General features: G+C 40.4%; 1 protein-coding gene across 6 annotated transcripts in view; it reads left to right on the plus strand.

Annotated features, from left to right (window-relative positions):
* Positions 1-16,474, plus strand: part of klhl2 (kelch-like family member 2) — a 172,229-nt gene extending 155,755 nt beyond the window's left edge. For all 6 annotated transcript variants that reach the window (XM_059964854.1, XM_059964856.1, XM_059964857.1 and 3 more), the window contains 4 exons: positions 2,601-2,729; positions 13,941-14,081; positions 14,166-14,309; positions 15,401-16,474. In XM_059964854.1, the coding sequence (XP_059820837.1) occupies positions 2,601-2,729; positions 13,941-14,081; positions 14,166-14,309; positions 15,401-15,429 (443 nt within the window). In that variant the 3' untranslated portion in view covers positions 15,430-16,474. The remainder of the gene's footprint in view (positions 1-2,600; positions 2,730-13,940; positions 14,082-14,165; positions 14,310-15,400) is intronic.
* Positions 16,475-19,840: the final 3,366 nt, after the last annotated feature.

Genomic DNA, 19,840 nt, shown 5'->3' on the forward strand with positions numbered 1-19,840 from the left:
GGGAATGAAGCCGCTCTTAAAGTTGAGTGTGAGTTTTTGGGCTCCTGTATCTCCTCGACTGTGAAGTGGGCATGTTTGGAATGGTGAGGTTCCTTAATAATGGATGCTGCCTTCTTGATGCAGCACCTCTAGAAAATGTCCTCAGTGGTAGGGAGGGTTGTAACTGAGCCTCCCATCCCCTGCATTGCACAGGATTGTAAGACGAGGGGGTGATAAGCACAACACTCCTTTGAGAACATCTTCAAGAAACAGTGCCTCAAGAAGATGGTGTCCCTCACCATCCAAGGATATCCCCTTTTCACATTGGGGTGGAGTTGGAGGAGCATGAAGACCCACACCCACTCTGGTTTTAGGAACTTTTTTTTCCCTCTGAATAGTCCATGAATACAAAGTCATTATTTGTTACTATTTATCTGGTTTTGTAACTTGTAATAGATTTTGCCATGCGTTGTACTGCTGCCACAATAAAACAAATTTCATGACCTGTGTGAGTGATGATAAACCTGATTCTGATATGTGTCTCTGTTATGGACTGAGAGGGGGAAGGAGGCACGGAGAGGGGAATTGAGGTTGGGCATAGGGAAGGGAGTGAAAAGCACCAGAGAGACATTCTGTAATGATCAATAAACCAATTGTTTGGAATCAAGTGACCTTGCCTGGTGTCTCAGGGCTGGGCGTGTTTGTGGCCTCCCACCCCAGCATTCCTCTGCTACCACCTGTCCCACACTGATCCTGTGGCACACCCCCTCACCATTCCTGACATCGTTTGCTCCTATCAGATTTACGAACTTGCTCTCCGCACCACGTTGCAAATACAGTACTGTGTGTGAGTCTTGGGCACATGTAAATAATGTTTCCTAAAACCTATACACAGTGCTGTATGTCAGTGATAATAATTCTGATTCCAAATCACAGGAGTGTTGTTTAATTCACTTACCTGGTTAATGAGCTGCTTTGCAGGTACTTATCATGAATGTTATTCTATGATTGATAGCAGTGATGTTATTCTACAAGGTACTGGTGCTGCTGAAATGGGTGATAATCTGTATATTTTTTAAAAAAACATATTTATGATATATTTGGTTTCTTCAAAGAATGTATCCTTTAATGAAAGAGAAAGGCGTGCAGCCTCCCAGTTAATAGTATTGAATAGGTTTGTGAAATATTTGCCTTTTTGTTTTAAATGATGATGCTCCAAATATCTTTATTTTCCTTTTGGCTATCTGCTTCAACTGTCTTGTTGTTCATGATCAACAAAAGACAATTTAATTAAATGTAAGATCATAATTGGATGTAGAGATTTCTGTTTTCCTCTCCCTTCTTATTGTATTTATTATTGAAACTTATTGTACGTTGATAGTTTTTGATCTCTTAATCACTTGGCTGTGGAAGCATTTCAGCAGACCCACATCAAATGATTAATAGATTTCTACATGCCAGGACTTCAACAACAACTACACCTTAGTAGTTTTAAATCACGCCTTTAACACGGTAAAGTTTCCTAATGTGTTTCACAAGAGCTAAGTACGGTGCTGGCCCGTGAACAGAGACATTCAGGGAAGATGACCAAAACTTTGCCTCCGCATTTTGTTGAGAAACTTAATAGTTTCAGACCAGAGGTTGTGGTGGAATTCTAGATCTCAAGACCTCAGTGAAATACACGAGAGGAGTTTTAGGTGACACAAAAAATCTCAGTATTTGGGTTGGGGGGGGTGATTAAAAACATGGATAGAAATTGAATATTGGGGCCCTGTGCAGTAATTACTGCAATAACTGTCACCCACTGACTCAGCCTGAGTACTTCTTTAGATCCATCCTGATCTGGTAGCATAAACATGCTGAGCGTTTGAAAAAATGTCATGGATAGAACATCAGAAAGTGTTTCAATCTCTTTTGACAACGTGGATTGAATGATAATCATCTTAACGTTTGTCATTCTGGAGAGAGTAACAGGCAAATTTCTCTTTGAGGGACAGTTTATCAATGACTTTCAAGGCTGTGAATTCCAATGAGAAGGCAAAGATGAGTTAGTTGGATATCAGATGCTTGAGCATCTGCCTTCCTGTTGGGCTGCTGGGCTTAGCACAAATCCTGGGCTCTTGGATTTGCTTTGAATCCAGTCCTGTATGGGAGATATTCTTGATTGAAAAGGTACGTTAATATTTTTATTTCATTTTGCGGCATTTTTAATTAATTTCCAGTACTCAAAGGTATTTTCAAGTAATTTTTTCCTATAGTTTTATATATTTTAAATTATTTGAAAAAAGTTTGGTTGACTTCATTACAATATATCAAACCATCCAAAAGCAGTCAAAAAAACTCGGGATTCACGATCTAATGCCAAATTGCAGCTCAGAGGATGGATACAGAACTGAGACTTTGTGAAATGTAGCCTTGGGACAAAGGGAGGAGATGAGAGGCAATGCTAAATGCTGCACTATCCGGCTCTATACCTGATCTATGAGAATGAATATTATACAAAATCCAAGAATATTTTTCAGTCATAGCATTTCATGCATACCTACCTGTTTCAAGGATGTATTTAAAACAAGAAAGTGGAAATGTAGTCCTTTAATCAAGTTACTGAATTTTGTTGTTAGGTGTGCTGTATGCTGTCGGTGGCTATGATGGAGCATCACGACAATGTCTTAGCTCTGTGGAGGCCTACAACTCTGCCAAAAATGAATGGGCTTATATTGCAGAAATGAGCACACGTCGCAGTGGAGCAGGTGGGAAACTGGAAAATACAGAAGTACTTAGTTTTTGATATTTTAAGGAGGAAGAAATGCGGGACTGTGGGTGAAGAACAGCGCTTTGGAGAGGTTGCACAGAAAATGGGATGAAAAATTAATGTTCTCTTTTATTCTGAGCCCATTGAAGGCAGAAATGTATCCATTTATTGATGTTTAGTTTCTGTAGGTCTACAACATAGAAACATCTTCATGGTATCTGATTTTTCAGACATCTTTGAATATTAAAACTGAATCTGGTGCGTTAGACATTAAAGCTGAATCTAGTGCGTTAGACATTAAAGCTGAATCTGGTGCGTTAGACATTAAAGCTGAATCTGGTGTGTTAGACATTAAAGCTGAATCTGGTGCGTTAGACATTAAAGCTGAATGGTGCGTTAGACATTAAAGCTGATTCTGATGCGTTAGACATTAAAGCTGAATGGTGCGTTAGACATTAAAGCTGATTCTGATGCGTTAGACATTAAAGCTGAATCTGGTGCGTTAGACATTAAAGCTGATTCTGATGTGCTAGACATTAAAGCTGAATCTGGTGCATTCCCCGGCAGCACATTCCAGAGTAAATCTGCTTGCTGCAGATAGAAGTTTTTCCTTGTGTCACTTATTATTTTTGCCAGTCACTCATTGTTTGTAACTTGGTTCTTGATCCTTTTGTTAAAGGAAACCGATATTTTTCTTACTGTTTATACCTTAATTAGACCCCATGCAGTCTCCCCCTTCAAGGGGAGCAGTTCCAAATTCCCTGTTTTCCCTCATCCCTGAAATAATTTAGCGAAAATACTTTGGCATACTCAAAAATTTTGTACACTTCTCTAGTCTGGAGTCCAGAGCTAGACATCATAATGCTGTTATGACCAAACTAGTGTTTTTTAAAGTATCCTTTCTGAAGGGCATTGACCGAAAATGTCGACTGGTTATTCCCCTTTATGGAAGCTGCAAGACCCTGCCGAGTTCGTCCAAAGGTTTTATGTGTATTGCTTCTATAAAGATTCCTTCGGTTACATATTGTTGCAGTTTATTTATAAGGACAGGTCTTTGTTCTTTTAGCCACTTCCTTAAGCTGCCTTGCCACTTCCAGTGAATTAAACACATAACAAAAACCTCAGTGTCCTTGTACTCCTTTTACATATATAGTTGTATTGCAAGTTGTCCTCCCTTTCAAAGTACAGCATTTGGCATTTCTTTGTGTTAAATTTAATCTATCAGCTATTTTCCCATTCTGCCAGCTTGCCATTGAAGTCTTTTAATTCCGTCCTCCTCCTCCTCCTCCCCCTCAGATAATCAACACCTGAGGTTTTGCATTTGCTCCAGTTTCAGAAATTACAGACTGTACAGGCAAGTCTATGTCATTCATAGATACAGAAAAATAAAATGTTCCCATTTGAAACTGCAAAAGCTACAGATGTGAGAAGTTTGTGGGCAGGTGTGAGTAACAAATGACTCGGCACAGGCCAACCATATATCATTCTGTGTGAGTTACCATTATATCTTTGTCAACCGTGTTATTTCCTGTTAGTGGACAAGATGGAGCATGACAATGTATCAATCCATTGGACACAGAGAGAACCTCACTGTATGCTTCCATTAGTCTGGGAAAACCCTTTCATTGCTACTGTGTTCCTAGTAACAAATTTTATTGAAGCTCCTAAATCCTTTTTATTCCATGAGCAATTATATTGATGATATTATCATGGGACACTTCATCAATGTCATTTAGAATCCATGTATATCATTATTGTTGCTTTTCCCACATCAACCTCTGTTGCTTCATCAGAAGACCAATTTATTTTGATACAATATGTCTTTGACATCCTGACTTCTACAAATCAGTCTGTGTTTGTACATAAACTAATTTCACAGGATAACATTTTTTTCTAAAAATGTTGCTTCCACAAATTTTTGTTGTTTATGATAGACTGCTTGAAGCTGAACACAAATATAATTTCAGACTGCTTGTATCACTTAGGAATTTGGAGAAACAAGAAATTAACTTTTATTGAATATAATTTGTTTAAATGCTTAACAGTGTTGAAGCTTTGCAATAGTTCAACTAAGCTAAAAATGTTTTATTAATGATTTTCATTTGTACTCTGTGCCTGAGGCTTCTTACTTAAGTGTCCAGCATTGGTGGATTCCAGTTGCCCTGATACCATTTCTCCATGAATGCAATGTCCTGGTGAAACCTTTCACCATGCTTGTCAGTGACTGCGCTGAAGATTTGCAAGGAAGAAGACTAAATGGGAATGCAGAAAATGAATTTTTAATGACATGTTGCACTTCATGGTTTTGTATGCTTCAAGCATGTTGTCAACCAGCTGCACATAGTTTGGTGTTCTGTAGTTGCCAAGAAATTTTTCAACAACGTCCTTGAATGCCTTCCATGCGATATTCTCCAGTTCTACTAGAAGTTCCGTGAATTGGCTGAAATTGATGACCTGTTGGCTTTGTAGACCAACAAAGATGCTGTCTCTAATCTTGGCACCAGTTATTCTGAAAAACAGCTCAAGTCTCGAAATCCTTCAGGGATATTTTTGAGCCTGATGACAGCAGATTCCATCCTTGCAGTTTTGAAGCCATAAGATATAGGAGCAGAATGAGGCCATTTGGCCCATCGAGTCTGCTCCACCATTTCATCATGGCTGATCCAATTTTCCTGTCAGCCCCAATCTCCTGCCTTCTCCACGTATCCCTTCATGCCCTGACCAATCAAGAATCTTATCAACCTCTGCTTTAAATATACATAAAAGATTTGTCCTCCACAGCTGCCTGTGGCAAAGAATTCCGCAGTTTCACCACTCTCTGGCTAAAGAAATTCCTCCTCATCTTGATTCTAAAAGGTGCCCCTCTATTCTGAGATTGTGTCCTTTGGTCTTTGACTCTTTCACCATGGGAAACATCCTCTCCACATCCACTCTATAAATGCCTTTCACCATTTGATAGGCTTCACTGAGGTCACCCCTCATTCTTCTCACTTCCAGTGAATACAGGCCCAGAGCCATCAAACACTCTTTATATGACAAGCCATTCAATCCTGGAATTATTTTTGTGAACCTCCTTTGAACCCTCTCCAGTTTCAGCACATCCTTTCAAAGATAAGGGGCCCAAACTTGCTCACAATACTCCAAGTGAGGCCTCACCAGAGATTTATAAAGTTTCAGCAGTCCATCCTTGCTTTTATATTCTAGTCCTCTTGAAATGAATGTTAACATTGCATTTGCCTTCCTCACCACCAACTAGACCTGCAAATTAACCTTTAGGGAATCCTGCACAAGGACTCCCAAGTCCCCTTGCACCTCAGTTTTTTTTTGTATTTTCTCTCCATTTTGAAAATGTCAACATTTTCATTTCTTCTACTAAAGTGCATGACCAAACACTCCTGACACTGTATTTCATCTGCCATTGGAGCCAACGACATAGGTAGGAAAAGGAAGGAGGTCCTGAAAACAGATTACAGGGAGTTGGGAAGGAAGTTCAGAAGCAGGACTTCAAATGTAGTAATCTCAGGATTACTGCCTGTGCTACACGACAGTGAGTACAGGAATAGAGTGAAGTGGAGGATAAATGTGTGGCTGAGGGATTGGAGCGGGGGCAGGGATTCAGATTTTTGGATCATTGGGAGCTCTTTTGGGGCAGGCATAACCTGTAGAAGAAGAACGGGTTGCACTTGAATCCCAGGGGCCCAGTATCTTGGTGGGAAGGCTTGCTGAGACTGTTGGGGAGAGTTTAATCTAGAATTGCTGGAGGGTGGGAACCGAACTGAAGAGACGGAGGAAGGGGCTGTTGGCTCACAAATAGAAAAAGCTTGGAGACAGTGCGAGAGGGAGGATAGGCAGGGATGCGCTCAGACTGACGGTTTGAGATGTGTCTATTTTAGTGTAGGAGGCATTATGAACAAAGCCGATGAGCTTAGGGCGTGGATCAGTACTTGGAGTGATGATATTGTGGCTATTATAGAGTCTTGGATGGTGCAGGGGCAGGAGTGGTTACTTCGAGTGCCAGGCTCTAGATGTTTCAGAAAGGACAGGGAGGGAGACAAAAGAGGTGGGGGCATGGCACTGTTGATCAAAGATAGTGTCACGGCTGCAGAAAAGGAGGAAGTCATGGAGGGATTGTCTACGGAGTCTCTGTGGGTGGAGGTTAGGAACAGGAAGGGTCAATAACTCTACTGGGTGTTTTTTATAGACCACCCAATAGTAACAGGGATATCGAGGAGCAGATAGGGAAACAGATTCTGGAAAGGTGTAATAATAAGTGTTGTTGTGGTGGGAGATTTTAATTTCCCAAATATTGTTTGGCATCACCCTAGGATTAGATGGGGTGGAGTTTGTTAGGTGTATGCAGGAAGGTTTCTTGACACAATATGTAGATAAGCCTACAAGAGGAGAAGCTGTACTTCTGCCTCAGTAAGGATCTGGACCCATTGCAATTTGTCTATTGCCACAATAGGTCAACGACAGACACAATCTCAATGGCTCTCCACACAGCCTTAGACCACGTACACAACGCAAACACCTGTGTCAGGATGCTGTTCATCGACTACAGCTCAGCATTTAATACCATCATTCCCACAATCCTGATTGAGAAGTTGCAGAACCTGGGCCTCTGTACCTCCCTCTGCAATTGGATCCTCGACTTCCTAACTGGAAGACCACCGTCTGTGTGGATTGGTGATAACATATCCTCCTTGCTGACGATCAACACTGGCGTACCTCAGATGTGTGTGCATAGCCCACTGCTTACTTTCTGTATACCATGACTGTGTGGCTAGGCATAGCTCAAACACCATCTACAAATTTGCTGACAATACAGCCATTGTTGGTAGAATCTTAGGTGGTGACGAGAGGGCATACAGGAGTGAGATATGCCAACTAGTAGAATGGTGCCGCAGCAACAACCTGGCACTCAATGTCAGTAAGACAAAAGAGCTGATTGTGGACTTCAGGAAGGGTTAGACAAAGGAACACATACCAATCCTCATAGAGGGCTCAGAATTGGAGAGGGTGAGCAGCTTCAAGTTCCTCGGTGTCAAGATCTCTGAGGATCTAACCTGGTCTCAACATATTGATGTAGTCATAAAGAAGGCAAGACAATAGCTATACATTATTAGGAGTTTGAAGAGATTTGGCATGTCAAAAACTTCTATAGTTGTACCGTGGAGAGCATTCTGACAGGCTGTATCACTGTCTGGTATGGAGGGACTACTGCACAGGACCGAAAGAAGCTGCAGAAGGTTGTAAATCTAGTCAGCTCCCTCTTAGACACTAGCCTACAAAGTACCCAGGACATCTTTAGGGAGCGGTGTCTCAGAAAGGCAGCATCCATTATTAAGGACCTCTAGCACCCAGGGCATGCCCTTTTCTCACTGTTACCATCAGGTGGAAGGTACAGAAGCCTGAATGCACACATTCAGTGATTCAGGATCAGCTTCTTCCCCTCTGTCATCCGATTCCTAAATGGACATTGAAGTTTTGAACACTATCTCACTTTTTTAATATACAGTATTTCTGTTTTTGCACATTTTAAAAAATATTCGATATATGTAATTGATTTACTTATTTATTTATTATGTTTTATTTTTATTTATTATTATTATTCTCCTCTCTCTCTGCTAAATTATGTATTGCATTGAAATGCTGCTGCTAAGTTAACAAATTTCACGTCACGTGCTGGTGATAATAAACCTTTTTCTGATTTTTGAACTGGTATTGGGAAATGAACCTGGTCAGGTGTCAGGTGACAGGTCTTACAGTGGGAGAGCATTTTGGAGATAGTGATCACAGTTCTATTTCCTTTACCATAGAACTGGAGAGCGATAGGAACAGATACATTAGGAAAGCGTTTAATTGGAGTAAGGGGAAATATAAAGCTATCAGGCAGGAACTTGGAAGCATAAATTGGGAACAGATGTTCTCAGGGAAATGTACAGCAGAAATGTGGCAAATGTTCAGGGGATATTTGTGTGGCATTCTGTATGTTTCAATGAGACAGGGAAAGGATAGTGGGGTACAGGAACCGTTGTGTTCAAAGGCTGTTGTAAATCCAGTCAAGGAGAAAAGAAAAACTTACGAAATGTTCAAAAAACTAGGTAATGATAGAAATCTAGAAGATTATAAGGCTAGCAAGAAGCAGCTTTGAATTAAATTAGGAGAGCCAGAGGGCCCATGAGAAGGCCTTGACAGACAGGATTAAGGAAAACTCCAAGGCATTCTACAAGTATGTGAAGAGCAAAAGACATGAGAGAATAGAATCAATCAAGTGTGACACTGGCAAAGTGTGTATGGAACCGGAAAAGATTGAAGAGATACTTAATGAATACTTTGCTTCAGTATTCACTATGGAAAAGGATCTTGGTGATTGTAGGGATGACTTACAGCTGATTGAAAAGCTTGAGGATGTAGACATTAAGAAAGAGGATGTTCTGGAGCTTTTGGAAAGCATCAGGTTGGGTAAGTCTCTGGGACCAGATGAGATGTACCCCAGGCTGCTGTGGGAGGCGACAGAGGAGATTTCTGAGCCTCTGACAAGTATCTTTGCATCATCAATGGGGACGGGAGAGATTCTGGAGGATTGGAGGGTTGTAGATGTTGTTATCTTATTCAAGAAAGGGAGTAGAGATAGCCCAGGAAATTATAGACCAGTGAGTTTTACTTCAGTATTGGTGGTGTTGGAGAAGATCTTGAGAGGCAGGATTTATGATTAGGAATAGCTAGCATGGTTTGTCAAAGGCAAGTCGTGCCTTATGAGCCTGATTGAATTTTTTGAGGATGTGACTAAACACATTGATGAAGGAAGAGCAGTAGATGTAATGTATATGGATTTCAGCAAGGCATTTGATAAGGTACCCCATGCAAGGCTTATTGAGAAAGTAAGGAGGTATGGGATCCAAGGTGACCTTGCTTTCTGGATCCAGAATTGGCTTATTCACAGAGGGAAAAGAGTGGTTGTAGATGGGTCATATTTTGCATGGAGTTCAGTGACCAGTGGAGTGCCTCAGGGATCTGTCCTGGGACCCCTACTCTTTGTGATTTTTATAAATGACCTGGATGAGGAAGTGGAGGGATGGGTTAATAAATTTGCTGATGACACAAAGGTTGGAGGTGTTGTGGACAGTGTGGTGGGCTGTCAGAGATTATAGCGGGACGTTGATAGGATACAAAACTGGGCTGAGAAGTGGCAGATGGAGTTCAACCCAGATAAGTGGGAGGTGGTACATTTTGGTAGGTCAAAAATGATGACAGAATATAGTATTAATGGTAAGACTCCCAGCAGTGTGGAGGATCAAAGGGTTGATAAGACACTAAAAGCTGCTGCACAGGTTGACTCTGTGGTTAATAAGGCATACAGTGCATTGGCCTTCATCAACCGTGGGATTGAGTTTAAGAGCTGAGAGGTGATGTTACAGCTGTATAGAACTGTGGTCAGGCCCCACTTGGAATAGAATGCTCAGTTCTGGTCACCTCGCTACAGGAAGGATGTGGAAACTATAGAAAAGGTACAGAGGAGATTTGCAGGGATGTTGCCTGGATTGGGGAGCATGCCTTATGAGAATAGGTTGAGTGAACTTGGCCTTTTCTCCTTGGAGCGAAGGAAGATGAGAGGTGAACTGATAGAGGTGTACAAGATGATGAGAGGCATTGATCGTGTGGATAGTCAGAGGCTTTTTCCTGGGCTGAAATGGCTAACACGAGAGGGCACAGTTTTACGGTGCTTGGAAGTAAGTACAGAAGAGATGTCAGGGATAGGTTTTTTACGCAGAGAGTGGTGAGTGCGTGGAATGGGCTGCTGGCGATGGTAGTGAAGCAGGATATGATGGTTTTTTTTTAATAGACTCCTTGACAGGTACATGGAATTCAGAAAAATAGAGGGCTATATATAACCTTAGGTAATTTCTGAAGTAAGTACATTCAGCACAGCTTTGTGGGCTGAAGGTCCTGTATTGTACCATAGGTTTTCTATGTTTCTATTTCTTTGCTCATGCTCCTAATATTTCTTCGCTAGTTTCTCTACTTGCTGCCTGCCCCTCCCTATCTTCATATTGTCTGCAAACTTTCAAACAAAGCCATTGATAAAATCATCCAAATTATTGACACGTAACATAAAAAGAATCCGTCCTTGCACAGACCCCTGTGGAACACCACTAGTCACTGTCAGCCAGCCAGAAAAGGCTCCCTTCATTCCCACCCTTTGCCTCCTGCCAACCAGCCATTGCTTTATCCATGCTAGAATCTTTCTTGTAAAACCATGGGCTCTTGCTAAGCAGCTTTGTGTGGCAACTTATCAAAGGCCTTCTGAAAATCCAAGTACACAACAATTCGCCTTTGTCTATTCTGCTTGTTATTTCTTCAAAGAATTCCATCACATTCGTCAGGCAAGATTTTCCCTTGAGGAAACCATGCTGATTATGGCCTCATTTATCATCTGCCTCCAAATACCCTGAGACCTCGTCTTGCATAATCGACTCCAATATCTTGCCAAGCTCTGAGGTCAGATTAACTGGCCTATAATTTCCTTTCTTCTGCCTCTCTCCTTTCTTGAAGTGTGGAGTGATAATTTGCAATTTTCCAGTCTTCCGAAACCATTCCAGAATCTAGTGAAACGGTCTAGTGAAAGATCATTACTAATGTCTCCACAATCTCTTCACCCACCTCTTTCAGAATTCTGGGGTGTACACTATCTGGTCCAGGTGACTTATCTACCTTCAGACCTTTCAGTTTCTCTCTAGTTATGGTAACTTTCATGATTCTGTTTTTCCCTTTGACAAGCCTGTCTTTGTACAGGTAATTCAACTCAGATTGTCTTATCAGATGAGGCTCACTAGACATAAAAGGTACAAAATCTGTGTCAGTATCGTGTTGTTTCCCATTCCTGGCTCAAGCATCATGGGATCTTTGTGTGCCTCCTTTGGACTCCACGTCTCTGGTGGCCTCAGTACTGGAAGACTGTCGTCATTTGGCACAGATCTCATGGCTGAAAGGAGATTGGGATATTCAGTGGACTTCTTGTTTTTAAGCAGAGAAATCAGACACATTGGTCAGACAGAAAAAAGCAGTTTGTCACGTGATCTGTTTGCTCTCACCATATCATCGGGCATTGACTTCCGAGTAGCTCCGAGCCACCTCTGCGATTCACAGTGAAAGTTGCACAACAAATGTGAGGAGCCCAGGCTTTGTCTTGGTCACCAATTTTACACCCAAAGTAGAACTTGTAAGCTTTGTTACTAAGACAAGTCATGCTCTGTCTTTGAGATTTAAGTGTACACTTGACACAAACATAACAAAGTATATAACACTTTGCTATCACAGATACTCCAGAAAATACAATTACTTTATTACGAGCACACACAATATGCTATGTGTATAGAGCATGAACATGAACGTGATCGCAAACCGATATACGTGTAAACACAATGCATAGAGCGGTGTGCATGATGCTTTTATAGCCTTTCTAAAACCTGTCCTGTTGTGCAGTGTCCTCCTTGCCTAAGCATACCTGGCCAAGTTAGAAAACTTCAGCTTGCAGTGTGGGCAAATAACAAGTATTGGCAATTTCAAAAAATTGTCCATGATAGGGAAATTTCATGATCAGCAGCCTAAAATCTGTAAGGCACACCCAGAAGTATACAGGAAGTCAAATCTTTGTTCAGTGTTATTGTTTGAACTCTTCCATTGGCAAATTGGTAATACAGGTATGTGGCTAGAAGGGTTAAACCAGCACCCATATTTTTAATAATTATTATTTTATAATTGTAATATTTGCGAATTTACCCCTGAACATGCATGTGTTTGAAAGATTATGGCCAAGGCCATAGCAATTTTCCCTATATCCCTCAGTGACCTAGGATTTATCCTAGCTAGATTAGATGATTTTCTGATGTGCCCCTAACTTTTCTATTGCCTATCAATATTTAGCCCATCCAGTGATCCAAATCCATTATTCTTGGCTTAGACTCTAAGAACCACCTTCCTTTGTAAAGCCATGTTTCTATCTCTATCAGTAGATTTCATTTATGGTCTTTGATTGTCTCGTTGCAATTTATTTCGCATTTGCCTATCTATAGATTATTTTCGGATTCCCTTTTATGTTCACTGTGCACTTTTTTAAAGTTCTTTCATTGATTTTTTTATTTGATTTATTTTTCTTTATTTCTCTGAACTTTCTGGCAGTTGATACATGTAATTTTGTTAGACTCTGTTTTACTTGTTTATAGGACATGCAAATAGTTCTGGCTTTATTTTTCCTATCCTCCTTCCTCATAGAAATGTGCCCAGATTGTAGCTGAGGTCATAAATGTCCCCAGTTTTTCAGTTATAGTTTTGCCTGATCCGAGTTTGGTCTCTCCAATGTGGAGGTCACATTTCATGCACCACATACATATCTTTTAATCACCTGGAAATTGTGCCCCTGGATAAGTCCAACAAAACAGTGTAAGTTTGAGACATTATTTTACCGTTAATATTAACTAAGGTTTTATCTCTTCATAAATGCTATTTGATGAGCAGAATATTTCAGGTATTTTGTTTTGGGTTTCTTGCCATTGCTGTGTTCTGTATTTTACGGTTAAAGTGCTTTTATTAACTTCTCTCTTGTTCTCATTAATCTACTTTACATACCTCCAGACCTAGGTTAACAAGTACTCAAACTGCTCTTTCAGGACACAACAGTGGCATTTCTGTCACCTGTTACAGATATTTGCTGTGATTTCTTGATATTCCTCTTCTCTGTGACTTTAACTTTTCCATTTTTGATGAAAGGTCTTTAAGATTTTGATTTTTTTTCTCTGCGCTAGTGCTGCCTGGCCTGGCCTACTCCTTTTATTTCAGATTTCCAGTATCTCTAGTTGTTTTTAGCTTTTCAAGCTGATTGAATGTTGTTTTCTGTAGTGTGATTGTCTTGCATATTTGTAATATTTAAAGAATGTTATTCAGAAAAAGGATGCCAAATTTATTACTGTGACCAAATATGCATTTTGTCATTTGTGTTGAAAACCAGCTTTAAATGCAGTAATGGTGGCAGAAGGATTCTCAGGAGTATTCTTGCTTCCCATCATTTACATTCTTCCCTAATCCTTTAAGTTGTCTGGAAAGCTTGTTTTATGGCAGTTGTTGTGAGTGTTAAAATGTAATACTTGGCTAATGGAAACAATATTTTAAGGAATTCAAAGATTATTGGATCTTCTATGGTTTTCTGCAGGTGTGGGAGTTTTAAATGGTTTACTCTATGCTGTTGGAGGTCACGATGGCCCACTGGTGAGGAAAAGTGTGGAAATGTATGATGTCTCTACAAATACCTGGAAGCAGGTTGCCGACATGAATGTGTGCAGAAGAAATGCAGGTAGGAATGGTTAAATGAGAGATTGTAGGGTTTTGTGTATGAGGGGCAGGAATAATCTAAGCTATTTCTTTCTCTCCGTTGCAGGTGTTTGTGCTGTAAATGGTCTATTGTATGTAGCTGGTGGAGATGATGGTTCATGTAACCTTGCATCTGTGGAATATTACAACCCTGCATTAGATAAATGGATACTTCTACCACAATGTATGAGCACTGGAAGAAGTTATGCGGGTAAAAATAATATTTGTTGGTTTTCTTCTTAGAGAATTTGGAGAAGTTTGCTGAAACATCTTTGGTGTTTTTCTGTTGTCTTGAGGTGTCAAGGTACAGTGCAAGACTTGTCTTGTTTACTGTTCAAACAGTTCAATTCACCACAACAGTGTGAGGTGGGTACAAGGTACAGCAATAACAGAATGCAGAATAAAGTGTTGAATGGAGAGAACATGCAGTTCAGGTAGAGAGTTAGGTGCAAGGTCATAGCAAAGTAGTTTGTGTGGCCAAGGGCCCATTTTATTTAATTAGGGAACCAGAAGCTCAGAACAGTCCCCTGCCCGGAGGAGAGGGAGGAGAGAAATGTCTGGGGTGGGTTGATTTTTCATTATGCTGGATGCTTCGTTGAGGCAGCAAGAACTGTAAACAGTTCATTGAGGGTAGGTTGATTTTTTGTGATCTGCTGACTCCTCTCTGTGCAACTGAATCAGGCCAGGCTCTCCTCTCAGTACTACAATGCATGTTTTCCTAAATGCATCAATGGTGTTGAGTTTGAGAGCTTCAGGTTCCTAGGTGTAGCCTGTCCGGGTCCAGCTCGGTCTGCAGAAAGTGGTGGATACAGTCCTGTCCATCACAGGCAAAGCCCTCCCCACCATTGTGCCCATTTACAAAAAGCACTGCTGCAAGAATGGAGCATCCGTCTTCAAGAACCCTTGTCATCCAGACCGTGTGTGCTTCTTGCTGCTGCCACTGGGAAGAAGGCACAGGAGCCATAGATCCAACACCACCAGGTTCAGGAATAGTTGTTAGCCTTCAACAATCAGGTTCGTAAATAATTTCACTCACCTGCAGGCTCACTTTTAACAAACTTTTGCCACTCATATTTGTACTACTATTATATTTGCTGTCATTTGCACATCATATTTGCAAGACAAAGATTTACTTGCGAATTCTCCCCACTATACATAACTGCCCAAAGAAGAAATGGATTTCTCTTTAACCTGGGTAGAGTCTCACTTGTGGTTCAGGGATATGGATGATGTATTTATGAAATCCTCTGCTTTCCTCCAACGAATGGCACCATACGTAACCAACCTTTTCTTTCTTTTTAGGTGTTACTGTAATTGACAAACCTTTATGACTAAAGTGTCCTGGAAATGGTGAACGCTGGATTCTTCATTGAAATGGTACTTACTGAAGTAGCTCAACTTTTTAGCACTTCTTTGCTAATGATTACATTAGAAGCAAGCATTTAAAGCAATGTGGAAAAGGACAGACAACTGTGTCTTGTCAGCAAGAAAAGAAGATTATGCTGATTGCACTTGATAGAAGCACTACATGAAAAGGGACTACATTACAGCTATTAGTGAGTAGTGTTGGAATGGAGACTTGATGTATAGGATTTAACATTTTAAAAGCTGCTATAGAAACACTGATTTTTGCCAGGCAAGATGGATTTGAGCATTGTGTCAAAGAAACAAACACATTGTTATGGATACTACAGGTTGTGTCCTCACAAAGTTTGTGAAAAGGAAGCAGATTAGTGGTTACAATTGTGTTACGGCAAATAAGTTGCTTCCGTATGCCTGTCTATGGAAGCTGATATGTAAGGTGGCAACAGAAACATTTGTGTTCCAGTACCATAATTTTGTCTATGTATGCTGTTGGTGCAGCACTTCAAAACTTGATTAAATAATTTATTTTTTATTTGGTACTGAGAAACTACCAGGTGACAGTTAGTAGTATTTGTAGGTAATGAGAGTTTAACACCAAGTTATTATATGGAGAAAAACAAAGACTGTACCAAAACTTTTGAATGCATTTTGAATTTTAAAGGAAAATTTTGAATGTATAATTTGTTCTTTGTTTTATTAAATCATGTCCACATTTTAATGCATTTCTACATTTCTGTAACTCTTGATTTACTTAGTGGTTCTTGGCATGAAGAATAGTGTTGCAAGTTTATATTATTAAATTTCTGTGTATTTTCCCTGAACTGCATGTAGTATTGCCAATGTGCAGTATATTTACAATTTGCTGCTGTTTAATTTTGTGTAACACTTGCCAGTTTTGATTCGTATTTGCATAAGTATGACAAGGAATATGAAGACTGATGAATATATTTGTTTGGGGAGGAAAACCATTCCTGCATCACACTACAATTGTTTAAATAAAACTTTCTATTGTGTTTGATTGAAAGTTTTATCTCTTTGTTCTAAAGGTCAAGTCAGATAGATATGTTTATAATTTTGAAGGTATAAGGATTAGTACCTGTTTTAAAAAAAGAGGAGATGGATTTGATACAAGCTTGACAGCCATTGCTGTAACATTCTGTTGAACATAGAACATGGAAATCTACAGCACATTACAGGCCCTTTGGCCCACACTGTTGTGCCAACCATGTAACCTACTCTAGAAACTGTCTAGAATCACTCTACCTTCATAGCCCTCTATTTTTCCATGTACCTTTCTATGAATCTCTTAAAAGACCATTGCTGGCCGTGCATTCCACACGATGCACCAACCACTCTCAATGTGGAAAAACTTAGCCACACTCTGTACACTACCTACTTACAAGCACCTTAAAACTATGCCCCCTCGTGTTAGCCATTTCAGCCCTGGGAAAAAACCTCTGGCTATCCACATGGTCAATGCCTCTCATTATCTTGTACACCTCTATCAGGTCACCTCTCATCCTCCGTCACTCCAAGGAGAAAAGGCTGAGTTCACTCAACCTATTCTCATAAGACATGCTCCCCAATCCAAGCAACATCCTTGTAAATCTCCTCTGCACCCTTTCTATGGCTTCCACATCCTTCTTGTAGTGAGGTGACCTAAACTGAACACAGTACTCCAAGTGGGGTCTAACTAAAGTCTAAACTAATTGCTGTGACGTTACCTCACGGCTCTTGAACTCAATCCCACAGTTGATGAAGGCCAACACACCATACATCTTCTTAACCACACAGTCCAACTGTTAGCAGCTTTGAGTGTCCTATGGACACAGACTCCAAATTCTCTCTGATCCTCCACACTGCCAAGAGTTTTTTTTTTGTATTTTTTTTATTGAAGTTCATCATCAAACAAACATTTCCATAAGATGTATTTCAGATATTGTACACATATATATCATATAGTCATATATGCCACCAATCTCCACATAATATATGTCTGAGGTATAAACTTATAGAAAGGAGAGGAAAGAAAGAAGAAGCTAAAGGAGAAAACTATGGACAAGTAGGGAGTGATCTTTTTTTTAACATATTCATTGATTTGTGAGAATAAAATCAAGGCCTATGAGGTGTTATGTAGTTAAACCATTTTTCCCAGTATGAATCAAATTGTTCCAACTTATGATTAACAGATGCTGTTATCTTCTCCATTTTGTAAATGTCCAATGTAATTTCCATCCATGCATTTAAGGTTGGGCTCTCCTGTGATAACCATTTCATCGGAAGAGTCTTTTTACCAGCCACCAGCTGTATATTCATTAAATATTTATCTCTCTTCAACCATTCTTGAGGTATATACCCAAAATATATGGTCTTACTCTCTAAGGGTATTTCACATTTAAAGATGTCTTGTAGGGCATTGTGTATCCCACTCCAATAGTCTTTGATAATGGGGCATTCCCAGAAAATATGATAATGGTTTGCATTTTGATTTCCACAATTTCTCCAGCAAACAGGGAGGTTACTATCATAATGGGATTTCTGAGAAGGTGTAATAAAATATCTTATCAAGTTTTTCCACCGGAACTCCCTCCATTTCTGTGAATTGGTACACTTCCATTGATATCTCCATATTATTGTCCATTCTTCATCAGATATAATTATCCCTCCTTCCTTCTCCCATTTTGTTTTAATGTACGAAGTTGAATGTGTTTTAAGATTTGACAACCCCTTATACATGCTTGAAATGATTCTACTACCGTTATCTGAATTATATGCTTTTCTAAATAGCTCTATCAAACATCTACTTACTGTCCTATTAATATATTGTCGCATCTGTAAATACCGATAAAAGTCTTGTTTTTCTAATAAGTGTTGCTCTTTAAACATTTCAAAACTGAACAGTTCCTTCTTTCATTGTATTGCAAAGAACTATTATTCCTTTAGCTGTCCAGTCCTTAAATCAAGCATCCAATTTATTCAGTGTAAAATCCGAGTCATATGCACACCATTTAAGAATTGCAATATCTCCTTTTATATTATAAAATATCTCCTATTATATTCTTTTATAATAGTTTTTCTTATCTTAAGAGTCCATTTCACCCACGGATTATCAATAGAATTTATGAACCTTTGTAGGTTGTTATTAGCCAAAATTGCCTGTATGGGGATGGGAAGTATTCCCTCCTCAATGTTTTTCCATTGAGTGTCATATGATGGGTTGCACCAACATTTCATAGCTCTTAACTGTGCTGCAAAATAATAATCTCTAAGAGAAGGTAGGCCCCATCCCCCCATTCTCCTTGGCTAAATGCAAAGTTTTCAGATGAACTCTAGGCCTTTTACCTTGATGTATATGTGTGTGTGTGTATGTATATATATGATAGATAACATTTTGCTCCATTCATTGAATTGATTTTGATTAATCTCTATTGGTAGGGTCTGAAAGAGGTTACATAGTCTGGGCAGTATATTCATTTTAATAGATTCAATCCTTGAACTGAGACTAAAAAAGGGAATTTTGGAGAAGGAAGTCGGATCAGAACGGGAGTGTGGTGGGAGCCATTTTGATTTTTTTCTTCTTCTCATCGGAGTTAAGAGTCGGGACTGCGCAGGCATGTGATGTCAGGCAGTGAAGCGTGGAAGATTTAAAAAGGACACAGTCTCATACAGCGGGCAGCGGAGTGAGCCAGGAGCAGAGTGTAGACTTAAGGGCTTGGGCTCAGCGGGGTTAGGTGGAAGCGGGCGAGGCGAGGTAGGTTTAAGTTTCAGTTTTTTCCTGTTATTTGAGGAAAGGGGAAGTATGAGTGTGAGGGCAGCTTGTTGTTCTCGGTGTCGGATGTGGGAGGTCCTGGAGCCTCCTAGCCTCCTGGACGTCCACATCTGTGCCAGGTGCACCAGGCTGCAGCTCCTAAGGGACTGTTAGGGAAATGGAGCTGCAGCTCGATGACCTTCATCTGGTCGGGGAGAGTGAGGAGTTGATAGAGAGGAGTTACAGGCAGGTGGTCACACCAGGACCACGGGAGGCAGACAGGTGGGTCGTGGTTAGGTGGGGGAAAGGGAAGAGTCAGGTACTAGAGAGTACCCCAGTGGCTGTACCCCTTGACAATAAGTACTCCTGTTTGAGTACTGTTGGGGGGGACAGCCTACCTGGAGGAAGCAACAGTGGCCGTGCCTCCGGCACAGAGTCCGGCCCTGTAGCTCAGAAGGGTAGGGAAAGGAAGAGGAAGTCAGTAGTACTGTAATAGGGGACTCAATAGTTAGGGGGTCAGACAGGCGATTCTGTGGACGCAGTCAGGAGACCCGGATGGTAGTTTGCCTCCCTGGTTCCAGGGTCCGGGATGTTTCTGATTGCGTCCATGATATCCTGAAGTGGGAGGG

This window comes from Hypanus sabinus, chromosome 3 (assembly GCF_030144855.1).
Source record: "Hypanus sabinus isolate sHypSab1 chromosome 3, sHypSab1.hap1, whole genome shotgun sequence".
NCBI lineage: Eukaryota > Metazoa > Chordata > Chondrichthyes > Myliobatiformes > Dasyatidae > Hypanus > Hypanus sabinus.